Here is a 13,939-nt window from a genome sequence, read left to right as displayed (position 1 = left end):
GGGGTTGAGGTCAGGACTCTCTGCAGGCCAGTCAAGTTCCTCCACCCCAAACTCACTCATTCACGTCTTTATGGACTTTGCTTTGTGCACTGGTGCGCAGTCGTGTCGGAACAGGAAGGGGCCGTCCCCAAACTGTTCCCCCAAAGTTGGGACCATGACATTGTCCAAAACGTCTTGGTATGCTGACGCCTTAAGAGTTCCCTTCACTGGAACTAAGGGGCCAAGCCCAACCCCTGAGAGAGACAACCCTACACCATGCTTTGTGCACTGGGATTATGGTGTAGGGTTGTCTCTAAGGGGTTGGGCTTGGCCCCTTAGTTCCAGTGAAGGGAACTCTTAAGGCGTCAGCATACCAAGACATTTTGGACAATTTCATGCTCCCAACCTTGCGTTTGGGGACGGCCCCTTCCTGTTCCGACACGACTGCGCACCAGTGCACAGAGCAAGGTCCATAAAAAACAGACATAGACCTTGCAAGCCAGGCCTTCTCATCCAACATCAGTGCCTGACCTCACAAATGCGCTTCTGGAAGAATGGTCAAACATTCCCATAGACACCCTCCTAAACCTTGTGGACAGCCTTCCCAGACAAAAAATGTTTTCGTTCCCCTTACTGTTGTTACCTTTGTACATATTAGTCCAAGATTTATGGTTATAAAGAACTTTCCAATTAGAGTTTTCAGGTAAAGCCTCCTACGGATGAACTTTCATTCTCCCTTTTCTTCTCTGGTTTACATCTTTTTGCCATTTATTGGAAATTAGCAACATATCAGGCACAAGCGCTTTTATGAAGCGGAATTAACAAATTCTCTCATAACCATGTGCACAAAAAACTTTATTCCCCAGTAGAATCGGAAATTTTTGGCCAGCTGGAATCTATAGTACAAGAACACTTGGAGTAGATTTGTATGTGTGGGAGGGATGTGAGCCGTGTATGGCAGATTGTGGTGGACACCGGTACCTCATTAAGACTGTGTCTTAATTTTAAATTATTTGTGTTGGAGGAGGGTTGTGCATTTTTTTATATTTTTTTTAACTCCATATGTAATTAAAAAGGTGGATTAAAAAAAAAAAAAAAATACTTCGTTCTTTAAACCGGTTTATCCTCTCTGAAGAGTATCTTTGGGAACCTTCCTGTTTATATGCGTTTGTATACTCAGAGGATCACCACCCAGGAGTCTTTGATAAAATCTCTCCAGGTGACGGTGTATTCAAAATTGTAGTCTAGGTTGTCAGAATCTATTATATAAATGTTTCTGAAACCCAATTAGGACTAGTTTGGATGAGCATAGGTGTCCCTTCTTTCCCTTTTTCCCCAGAAGAGTTGAAGAAGAAGTTAAAGCTGAATAGGGCGGGGCGGGCCCACCCCACCCCACCCAATACCAATATTGAACCCTACGGATTAAGACTGGGATGCCATTTAAGTTCACGTGAAGGCAGGTGTCCCAATACTTTTGGTAATATAGTGCACAGTATATTCAATCAGTGGCTCTGCAGTATGCTGGCTTTGTGGAGCAGAAACAGCTGTATCAGCCCAACTATTCTCCAAAAAATACTTCTCTGAAGAAGGGGGGAGGCAACTCCCCCAAAACACAGTGGCTCCACTTGACGAGTTTTATAGTGGTTGGTTTATTGAAGAGAAAAAAAGTATCTAAGTGGATCCAACAGGTTTCAGGGGAAATTGCCTCCCCTTTCTTTAGGGGATGTACTTCTCGGGGAATAGTTAGGCTCAGAGAGTTACCTATATTCGATCAGCGTCTCGACAGTATGCCGAGGTTGTAGAGCAGAGACAGCTTTCTCAGCCTAACCATTCGCCAAGAAATCCAGCCCTGAAAACGTGTTGGGCTTTTAGCTTCAAACAACTATAAAAACTCATCAAATGGGGCCCAAAGAGTTTTGGGGGAATAGCCTCCCCTTTCTTCAGGACTGTATTTATTGGTGAATGGTTAGACTGAGTCCCTGCTCGTCAACGCTGGCATACTGCAGAGCCACTGATCTAACATATTTAACCCTCCCAGTACCTAAAAATTCTGCAAGAAATATAGCCCTGAAGAAAGGGGAAGCAATTTTACCAAAATGCATTGGCTCCACTTGGAAAAAGTGCATAAAGTGTAGTGCTAGGATGTTTGAATTAATGGCCAAACCAGTACCATACAAAAATATATTATATATATATATATATATATATATATATATATATATATATATATATATATATATATATATATATATATATATAAGTGTGTGTATGTATATTATTAATACACACACACACACACACACACACACACTCTAACTATAATACATATATTTATATATTTTTTTTTTATATGCCACTCTTCCTTGTGTGTATATATATATATATATATATTTTTATATATTATTAAATCAAAAACTTGTATGAAAAGTCCATAAAAAGTGTAATAAAGTCCCCAGTGTTTAGTCAGAGCCTTGAAGATCTTTAGACCACCATAATAACAAAGATGGAACTTGCAACCACCAGTGTGACAGCATCTGGTAAGCCTGGATCTGTATCAGTGGTGGTGTTGTCACACTGGTGGTTGCAAGGTCCATCTTTGAAATTATGGTGGTCTAAAGATCTTAAAGGCTCTGACTGGACTTTTTCCACTTGAAACAAAATTATCTGTTTGTGGTGTTAGCTGCTATTTGTTTTGGCAACGCGGGGTATTTTTTTACATTGCATTGGCTCCACTTGTATACTTTTATCTTCAACTAGTTAGACATTTTTTTTTGGACACCAGGCGCTCCTCTCCAATCAACCAGGTCCATATCCACAGGGGTCAGCAACTAGCGTTTACATAAAATCCAAGGACCGGCCACTTGGGGGTGGCCTGGGGCTTTCCATCTTTGTCTGGATCCTTCAAACTGAGATCTGACTGCAATATACTGAAGTGAATTTGTAGTGAAAACACAATAAATGGTCATTACCGATTCTTTGAGCTTGGCGTATTTGAGCTCTTCACCCCATAGAATCTGCTTATCCTCATCCAGCTCTTTGCTCAGTTTGGCGTGCGTCTCCTTCACCTCGTTCTCCTCGTATTTGATCCTCTCGATGTCGGCTACAGAGTATTTCTGGTTGTCCAGGATGTTCTTCAGTCTCAGGTTCTCCTGCTTCACCGCTTCATACTCCAGCTCTGGAGAAGAAGAGAGGAGACCATGCTAAAAACTTTGATTTCGCCGTCTGTCTCCACTGCTTGTATATTTGAAGGGCATCAGATAGAACAGGAAGTGAAGGGAAAATGCCCTCACTGGGACACATGGCAAAAAAAACATCCAGCATAAGGGTTGGAACCCCAGCCAGTTTATTACCAAGTATAAACGAGTCGATGGAGTTATCAGCTGGCCAATCAGATTCACACAGGGTGCAGTCACTCTAGTGAAGCTACTCTCAACCCAATAAGACCAGCCCTTAAAGGGGACCCATAGTTGAAGATTTCACGTACAAAGCCTAAGGAGAGTACCATTAAAACTGTATAGGCGGCCAAAATCTTATTATCATCATTAGTTCATAACAAGAAAACCTAAAAAACAGCCAATTAATTTTGTGGGGCTCAAGTGTGTCGCCCCTTCTTTAAGGCTCAGGTATTTAAAGTAGTTAGGAGGGCTCAGATATGCCAATACACCAATCTTGGGTATACTTTAAAGCTGAATTCCAGGAATTCAGCCACTTTGTACAAAGTGTAGACACACCAAGAGTTAAAAGTAGAACTATGGGCAACCCCCCCCTTATTTAGGATAGAGTAAGGGAGGGTTATAACCCCTGTCACTCTTTTTCCTGCCATCTTTGTCTTATTGCAAAGATTTCCCATAGCCAAACAGGAAGTGAGAGGAAATCCTTGTGACTATTTCGGAGTCCTCCTAACTACTTATAATACCGGAGTGTGTGTGTGTGTGTGTTGGTCGGTAGCAGGGGAGACATTTGAGCCCCAAAACAAACTGACTGTTTTAGGTTTTCGTATGCATGCATGCATGTATGGTAGAGACCTTGGAATGCAAGCTCCCTGGGTACAGGTTCCAATATGAAGTGTACAATACGAAAAAGGTTTGCATATAAAAAAGGCAAACCACAGAATATACAGTATAACTATAATATACCAACATACCAGCATGGCACATGCAAAATGCAGACCTCACATGACAAACTGCTTTCAGCTAAAAACTTTACAAGAAGAGGCAGAATCAGAAAGTGCAATCAGCTGCTGAAGAGCAAGAACCCCAATGACCAATCAGTTAAAGCGGAGGTCCACCCTAAAGTGGAGCTTCCGCTCATTGGAATCCCCCCCCCCCCGGCGCCACAATTGGCACCTTTCAGGGGGGAGGGGGGTGCAGGTACCTGTACAGTACAGGCATCTGCACCCACTTCCGGGATAGCTCTCTGCGGAAAGGGGCGTAGATTCTGCAGAATCTACGCCCCTTTCCGAAAGTCCCCCGCTGCCTGCTGGGAAACACACAGATCCCAGAGGCAGCGGATCCATCCTTACTGCGCAGCGCGACTCGCGCATGCGCAGTAGGGAACCGGGAAATGAAGCCGCAAGGCTCCACTTCCTGATTCCCATAACCAAGATGGCGGCGGTAGCACCCGAGAGACGATCTAGAGATCGGCTTCGGGTGCCGACATCGCAGGCACGCTGGGCGGTAAGTGTCTTTATTTTAAAAGTCAGCAGCTGCAGTGTTTGTAGCTGCTGGCTTTTAAAAAAAAAAAAAAAAAAAAAAAAACAGCGGAACTCCCGGCGCACTCCCACTTTAATGCCAATTTTGTGAACGGTGATTGGTTGTTCTGTGTTGCTCAGGCAGGATTCTGTACATGCACTCACCCGTGGCCTCCAGCTCCTCGCCGATGCTGCCGACACGCTGGTCCATCAACGCAGAATGAGACTCCATCTCGGTCAGGTAATTCTGATATTTCTGGATGTCGGTCTGCAGGGAGGCCTTCAGTTTCCTCATGGAGGCCAATCGGTCCTGAAACAGCAAAATAAATCAGATTAATCCACCGGCATCCAGGTAAATGTGCCTAGGGGGCGCCACTTCCCACTACTGTCCTATATAAGGATGTCCCCTCTGGAGAGATGAAAAAAAAAAAATATATGGCACAATTCTGCATGAAACGGGCCATCTGTTTTTCAAAGTTTCATTTGCATTATAGTCAGTTCAACTCCATTGGGGAAACACACACCCAGTCTTCCCCTGGAAGCCACATAGAAGTCAATGTTGGGAGGTGAGTGGAGGGGCAGAGGAGCTAGGCCAGCTCAGACAGTAATAGGCCACTCCCAGAAGAGGAGAGGGCTATGACACACAAGCAGCAAAAGAGTTGGCATGTTCAAAGGCACATAGCACATGATTAAAACCATTGTTCGGGCGGTGCAGTGGTGTAGTGGGTAGCATGTTCACCTAGCAGTAAGGAGGGTCGCTGGTTCGAATCCCAACCACTACACTACCTGCCTGGAGTTTGCATGTTCTCCCTGTGCCTGCGTGGGTTTCCTCCGGGTACTCCGGTTTCCTCCCACACTCCAAAGACATGCCGGTAGGTTAATTGGATCCTGTCTAAATTGTCCCTAGTATGTATGAATGTGAGTTAGGGACCTTAGATTGTAAGCTCCTTGAGGGTAGGGACTGATGTGAATGTGCAATGCATATGTAAAGCGCTGCGTAAATTGACGGCGCTATACAAGTACCTGAAATAAATTGGGGAAAATGTTCCTGCAATTTTGTGTTCCTTGGCCTTTATGATGCCATTTGTTCACTAAGGTTCTCTCTTTAACAAACCACTGAGGGCTTCCCAGAACAGCTGTAATTATACTGAGAGTAAAGTACACACAGGTGGACTCTTACCAATTAGGTGACTTCTAAAGGCAATTGGTTCAACTAGAGTTTAGTTAGGGGTATCAGAGTAAAAAGTGGCTGAATACAAATGCATGCCACACCACATTTTTCAGATTTTTTATATTTTTTGCCAATTTTATTTAAAAAAAAAACACCCCCACCAACACCACTCCCCGGCCTGGGAATTCTCCGATAGGGGTCCCTCCAGCCCTGTGGGATACTACTGAGGGCTTGGGCTATGGATACACAGCAGACCTTGGAGTATAAATGTGCCCTGTGTCGGTTCCCCCTCTAAGTATGTGAATGTTGTCCACGAGGATCTCCCCCCCCCCCCTCCTTTCTTTGCGTTTTTCTATTGTACTGTTTATATACCTGTTGTATCTATTATCTCTACCCATGATGGGTACTAATAAAAAAATTTTTTTTATTTTTTTTTTACACAAATATAAAACACCAACCAACCAACAACAAAGTGCACACACACACACACACACACACACACTTTTTCTGTGCTTTTACACGCAATTATTTATTTATTTTTTTAAAGGATTGCTGACATGAGTCTCTTCAATGAAGATAAAAAAAAAAAAAACTTGGAGAATCCTGCTGTGCAAGAGTGACACTTTGATCTTGTGGATATCCTAAGATATGGAAATGCACCCAGAAGACCCCGCCACTTACCGGCTCGCACTCCTTTTCTCTCTCCAGCTTCTCGATTTCTTCCGCCAAGCTCCGAGTCTCCGCCTGCAGCGACTCCAGGTGACACTCGTCCACAGCATACAGCGCCTCTGATAAAGATACAACTGCCAGTCAGAAGCCAGTATGCACAGTCCAAGTCACATATTGAGGCCACATTCATGCACGAGTGTCATGTTTTTAAGTTTTTGTTGCCATTTTAAATTTATTTTAATTTAGCCAATAGAGAAAATATCATCTTCTTCATCATTCGTGGCAAAGTTTTGCAACTTTTTCATCCGCTTTTATTATTTGTGTGTTATTTTGTTAGGGTTAAAAGGTTATTTTTTTTATTTTTTTGTGGGGGGGGGGGGTGTAGCATTAGGGGTTCATTTATTTATATGTATTCATTTTAGAGTGAAGGTTGTGTGAACCTCTGCTTTAACCACTTGCTTACTGGGCACTTAACACCCCCCCCTCCCCCCCCCCCCCCTCCTGCCCAGACCAATTTTTTCAGCTTTCAGTGCTGTCACTCTTTGCCCTTGTACACACGGTCGGAGATTTCGACGGAATGTGTCCGATCGGAGCGTTTTGTCGGATATTCTGACTGTGTGTGGTCTGCATCGGACTGTTTCCATCGGAATATCCGTCGGACCATATTTTCCAACTTGCCGGAAATATTTTCCGACAAAATGCTCCGATCGGACATACTCCGATCATGTGTAGAGAATTCCGATCGGACAAAGTGCCACGCATGCTCAGATCAAATTCCTACACCAAAGCTATTGGCTACTAGCCTGAACGTAGTCCCATCGTAACTAAATAACGTCATCACGTTCTGAACGATTGGATTTTCCGACAACTTCGTCCGACCGTGTGTATGCAACAGTTTTGGACAAAATCCATCGGATATGGTTGTCGGAATCTCCGATCGTGTGTACAAGGGCTTAGAATGACAATTAGTCATGCAACACTGTACCCAAATAAAAATTCTTTTTTTTTCTCTTACACAAATAGAGCTTTTTGGTGGTATTTAATCACCATAAAAATACGGAAATTTTGATTAAAAAAAAAAAAAGTAACAATAAATAAAATCAGGTTTCGTAGTTTGTTATAAAATTTGGCAAACAGGTAATTTTTCTCCTTCACTGATATGCGCTAATGAGGTGGCACTCATCGGCTGCACTGGTGGGCACTGATAAGCACAGATAAGGTGGAACTGATAGATGCCACTGGTAGGTGACACTGATGGGCAGCACTGTGGGTACTGATAGGTGGCACAGATGAGCTGGCGGCTGCTCTCCTTGATCAGGACTGATGTCCCTCTGAGAGCCGCCGGTTATCGCCTTTTTTTTTTTTTCACCTCACGCTATCAGTGTGAGGAGAAAAGGAAATAGCCGATTAAATCAAATGATCAGCTGCCATTGGCAGAGACAGCTGATCATGTGGTAAGGGAATCAGGATCGACCCCTTATTACAATCTGTGATCCAGCGAGTCTCAGACTCGCTTATCTCAGAATGCGCCGCACACGCCCTGCAAGGGGCGCACAGACTGCTCAAGCACAGAAGGGCTTCTATTGATGACTTCATGGCAAAGTAGGTCCGCGCTATAGTCGTCATTAGGCTATAGTGCGGATTTGAAGCAGTTAAATTGCAATGCATCAGTACCATTAGCGGTAACCCCGAGCAACAGTCGGGATTGCATTGCAGAATCCTGGCCCGGGTTACTTGCCTTGTCACCAGGATCCTGCGATGCCCCCTCGCGGTGTCTGCAGGCTGTGTTCTCTGCCTGATACTCGGTGTGCCTGGCTCAGTTCCCTGCGAGTGTCACGACACACGGGGGCGGAGACCGGTGGCAAATTCAAAAAGTACACAAAAAACACACAGTACACTGTAATCTTATCTGATACATTAATGTATCAAATCATTTCACCTCCCTTTTGTCCCTAGTGCTTTGTCCAGTACCCTGCCTGCAGTATGTATGTATGTATGTATGTATGTATGTATGTGCACGCACACACACACACACACACACACACACTTCTGCCTGGAAACGTGATTGTCCATGGCAACCAAAAAGCGTCTCTTTATATCAATATTATTTTTGGTCTGGAAAGGGGGTGGGTGGGATGTTGGGTCTGTTATTTTTACTACCTTGCTGGAAAACCCTCACCACGTGGTTTGCAGGGCATTGTTCACAATTTTTTTTGCCTCGAGCTACGATACACCGGGGTGTGAATGGGGTCTGAGGGACGTCAGCTAGCGGACAGACTGAGATTAGAAGAACAGCTCGGGAACACCACTTACTGAGTTTGGCGCACACCTCCGCGTCCGCTTCCTCATATGTGTCACTGCCCTCCATAAACTGATCATAGCACTTCACAGTGTAGTCCAGGAACACCTACAACCACACAGAAGAAGATTACAGGCGTCATCCGGGACAGGTTCGCAGTTAGAGACCCTGTCACCAGGCCATTCATTAAAACAAAAACAAAATAAATCTCCAATAAGATTAGATATGTGTAACGTATCCCTTGTGTAGACATTCAAAAGCTCAGAGACTGCTGGGTGCCACCATTGTGGATGTGATGTTAACAGCCTTAGCTATCACTCAACTGACACTCTATAGTATTTTTCTTTGCGCCTCCCTTTGGAAGCTATGCGAACGGTTATGTAGGGGAGGAGAAGGCCGGAGGAGCTGGGCCAGCTTAAAACAGCAGTTAGACCTACCTAGAAGAGAAGAAGGCTAGGACATGGAAGGAGAGGGGTGTACTAGGAAATTAACTATCCTGGAATAAATCACATTTTCTAGCAAGTTCAAAAAAAAAAAAAACCACACAGAAATACACACACGACCAGAGATACGAGGGACAGAAGGACACAAGAGCCACGTAGGACCAAAGATACGAAGAAAACATGACCCATGTATGACCAGAGATACGAGGGACAGAAGGACACACGACCCCCGTACGACCAGAGATAGGAGGGACAAGACACATGACCCACGTAAAACCAGAGATACAAGGGACAGAAGGACACACGACCCACATAGGAACAGAGATACAAAGGAAACATGACCCATGTACGACCAGAGATACGTGGGTCGTGTGTCCCTTGCATCTCTGGTTTTACGTGGGTCACGTGTTCTGTCCCTCCTATCTCTGGTCGTACGAGGGACAGAAGGACACACGACCCCCGTACGGCCAGAGATACGAGGGACAGAAGGACACAAGAGCCACGTAGGAACAGAGATACGTGGGTCGTGTGTCCTGTCCCTCCTATCTCTGGTCGTACGAGGGACAGAAGGACGCACGACCCCCGTACGGCCAGAGATACGAGGGACAGAAGGACACAAGAGCCACGTAGGAACAGAGATACGTGGGTCGTGTGTCCTGTCCCTCCTATCTCTGGTCGTACGAGGGACAGAAGGACACACGACCCCCGTACGACCAGAGATACGAGGGACAGAAGGACACACGACCCCCGTAAATCCAGAGATAGAAGGGACAGAAGGACACACGACCCACGTACGACAAGAGATACGAGGGACAGAAGGACACACGACCCACGTACGACAAGAGATACGAGGGACAGAAGGACACACGACCCTTCTATGACCATACAGCAACAAAATGTATTATTTGATCCCCTGCAGATTTTGTAAGTTTGCCCACTTACAAAGAAATGAAGAGTCTATCATTTGTGTAAAGACAGAATATCAACAAAAAATCCAGAACAAAAAAAAAAAAACCCCCCATGATACAAATAGGAGTTGCAGTTCAGTGAGTAAAATAAGCATTTGATCCCCTACCAACCAACAATATTTCTGGCTCCCACAGACTGGCTCCAGTAGGTGCTCATGTGATACACAGATTAGTCCTGTCAATGTATGAAGGTTCTCCTAACAACAAGTTATGTGTATAAAAGACACCTGTCCACAGAATCTCTTTCTTCCATTCAAACCCTCACCATCACGGGCAACACCAAAGAGCTGTCAGAGGATATCAGGGACAAGACTGTAGACCTGCACAAGGCTGGAGTGGGCTACAAGACCATCAGCAAGAAGCTTGGTGAGAAGGAGACAATGATTATTCACAAATAACAGAAATACAAAATAGCCCTCGGTCTGGAGCTCCATGCAAGACTTCTCATGGGGTGATGATGGTCATGAGAAAAGTGAGGAATCAGCTCAGAACTACACGGGAGGAGATTGTGAAGGATCTCAGGGCAGTTGAGACCCCAGTCACCAAACAAACCATTGGTAACAGTACGCTGCCATGGACTGAAATCCTGCAGCGCCCACAGGCACACATACAGGCCCGTCTGAAGCTTGCCAATTAACATCAGAGAAGGATTGGTACAAAGTGCTGTGGTCAGAGGAGACCAAAATTGAGGTCTTTGGCATTAACTCGACTCGGCTGTGTTTAACCATTTCCCACCCAGGCAAATTCTGGCACTTCGGTTCTACATGTAAAAATCCATTTTTTTTTGGTTTCCAGAAAATTACTCAGAACCACCCAAATCGTATTATTTATATATACATACATACACATATATATACACATACACACACACACACACACACACACACACACACACTCTATTTTTTTTTTGTTTTTTTTAGCAGAGACCCCAGGGAATAAAATGGGAGTTTTTAGGTCACACGGTATTTGCGCAGCTATTTTTCCAACGCATTTTTGTAAAAAAAAAAAAAAAAACACCCCAGCAAAGTTAACCCAATTTTTTTGTATAATGTGAAAGATGTTATGCCAAGTAAATAGATACCCAACATGTGACGCTTTAAAATTGCGCACACTCGTGGAATGGCGCAAAACTCCAGTACTTACAAAATCTCCCTAAGAAATGCTTTACAATTTTTTTTTTTTTTTTTTTTTACAGGTTACATGTTTAGAGTTACCAAGGAGGTGTTGGGCTATAATTGTTGCCTTTTCTCCCACGCACACAGCAATACCTCACAGGTGTGATTTGAATGCCGTTTACATATGTTGGCGTGACTTACGTATGCGTTTGCTTCTGTGCGCTAGCACGCAGGGACGGGGGGCACTTTTTTTGGCTCACTTTTATTCCTATTACAAGAAATGTAAAAATCCCTTGTAATAGGAAGAGTGCGTGACAGGACCTCTATGGAGAGATGTGGGGTCAATAAGACCCCATATCTCTCCTTCAGGCTGGAAAGGCAGAGATTATAATAATATATATATATATATATATATATATATATATATATATATATATATATATATATATATATATATATATATATATATATATATATATATATATATACACACACACACACACATATACACATATACACACACACACACACACACACACACATACTCTCTGCCTTTCCAGCCACATCCTGGGCTTGGGTTTACTTCTGCCGGCCCGGATGTGACTTCCTAACGTCGCTCCCAGGCCTCCAAGGGTCAGAGATGACTGGGGACTTGCAGCAGCGACTGATTCATTCTCCGGCAGGCGATCTTTGGGACACATGACCCCTGTATTGTCATAGATATGGGAGGAAAAAAAAAAAAAAGGGGGGGGACAAAAGGTCGTACCTGATTGAAGTCAATCCCATTCTCACTTTGTGCACCCAACTGAGGCTCCTCAAACTCATGATTCTCCTGCTGTATTGCACACATCAGCTGATAGAGGGGGGAAAAAAAAAAATAAAAAAAATTTGAATTTCCGCAAACTTGCAAAAGGTAAAGCTACAGGCTACAAACAAAACCCAACAACAAATCCATTGAGCTTAATTGGTTTTACAATAAAGGGGGAAGGCTCACAGATGTACGCCATTTACATCATGTGATCAGTGTTATCAGATAATTTGAGGTTAAAAGAATTTATAGTCATACAAATTTTAATATATATATTTATTAAAAATATAATATATTAAATTATATATATATATATATATATATATATATATATATATATATATATATATATATATATATATATATATATATTTTTTTTTTTTTTTACACACATGTTATATAGATTTTTCATGGATACTTTGAGCAAAGCCATCTTGTTTAAAGGCGTTTTTAGAGGTTAATTTGAGTTCACCGTCTTTAATGACTAGAAATTGTTTTTCTGTCTTACAATGCGACTACATAATTCAAAGGTTTGAACACTTAGTAAAATAAACCAGATAAGGAGTTTCCATAGACTGTGTATTAGTTTAGGGAATCGTATGTCAAATAAGTTTATAAACCTAAATAGTATTTTTTCAGAATAAGCAACTAAACAAGAGGGCTTAGTCCTATTGTATTTTAAAATAATGTTTTCTTTCATAATATGGTTATAGTATATCTGTATTAGTTATTCATATATAAACCCATTTAATACATATATACACACGCTATGCGCTTTTTCTAAGTTAAAGTTATGCCTAAACTGCAGTTTGGTTTGGGTACAAATTGTCTAAATTTAAACTTCAGCATCAGTCTGACTGGACTGTGAGATGTTCAGCCTGGTCACAGGGGGCACTGTCTTCTGGCAGGCATGGAACTATGGTCTGGTTAGGTGCTTAATTTACCCTCTCTCTCGAAGCCCCGCCCAGTGCGAGTGGCGCTCACTGTGCTTTCTGGGAGAGGGTATTTAAGATGCGGATGTCACGTGGTTCGGGGTTCCGGTCCAGAATGATGTACTGACTTCATGGTCCTGGTCCTCCTGACCATTATGGGCGGCACAGTGGTGTAGTGGTTAGCACTATCACCTAGCAGTAAAAAGGGTTGCTGGTTCGAATCCCAACCACGATACTACCTGCCTGGAGTTTGCATGTTCTCCCTGTGCTTGTGTGGGTTTCCTCTGGGTACTCCGGTTTCCTCCCACACTCAAGACATGCAGGTAGGTTAATTGGCTTCTGCCCAAAATTAGCCATAGTATAGGAATGGGAACCTTGGCTTGAGGGTAGGGACTGATGGGAGTGTGCAATGTACAGCGATAGGGACAATTGTAGACACTCAGGTTGAAGTGGATGGCCTAGTGTCTTTATTCAACCTTACTAACCATATAAGGCTATGGCCTGGGGTGCGGATCAACCCGATTTTGAGGTCTCGGGGCTGGCTAGCCCGAGGCAAGGAAACTAAAAAGGTGGTTGGGTGCGGTCTCCGGTTTGGGAGAGACCCAGTGACTTCAAGCATTCCAGGGGAGGACTTTTCAGAAGAACACCATGTAGGTTTCTTGAAGAGGAAGTAAACTCTCCCACTCTGATGCTTCTTTTCATTTAGTCCATTATAATAAGTCATTATCAGACTATAGCCACTGTAATCCAGCCCAAATCGTATATTACTTACTGTTTAAAGAAACTTTAAAAAAAAAAAAAAAAAAAAAAAAAAACTGGTTTCCAGGGGTTAGGCAGCACCATCTTAAGTATTGTTTTCTGAGTC

The 13,939-nt window shown here is 43.4% G+C and overlaps 1 protein-coding gene across 1 annotated transcript in view; it reads right to left on the bottom strand.

Annotated features, from left to right (window-relative positions):
* LOC143981635 (kinetochore protein NDC80 homolog) overlaps window positions 1–13,939 on the bottom strand; it is a 66,543-nt gene that overhangs the window by 24,971 nt on the left and 27,633 nt on the right. The window contains exons 7-11 of the mRNA XM_077479627.1: window positions 12,101–12,187; window positions 8,823–8,916; window positions 6,522–6,628; window positions 4,835–4,979; window positions 2,949–3,154 (exon numbers count right to left, since the gene is read on the bottom strand). Coding sequence (XP_077335753.1) covers window positions 2,949–3,154; window positions 4,835–4,979; window positions 6,522–6,628; window positions 8,823–8,916; window positions 12,101–12,187 — 639 coding nt within the window. The remainder of the gene's footprint in view (window positions 1–2,948; window positions 3,155–4,834; window positions 4,980–6,521; window positions 6,629–8,822; window positions 8,917–12,100; window positions 12,188–13,939) is intronic.

The sequence above is a fragment of the Lithobates pipiens genome, unplaced genomic scaffold (assembly GCF_037356315.1).
Source record: "Lithobates pipiens isolate NorthernLeopardFrog02 unplaced genomic scaffold, aLitPip1_a1.2 Scaffold_16, whole genome shotgun sequence".
Taxonomy (NCBI): domain Eukaryota; kingdom Metazoa; phylum Chordata; class Amphibia; order Anura; family Ranidae; genus Lithobates; species Lithobates pipiens.
This window is presented reverse-complemented; position numbering and strand designations above follow the sequence as displayed.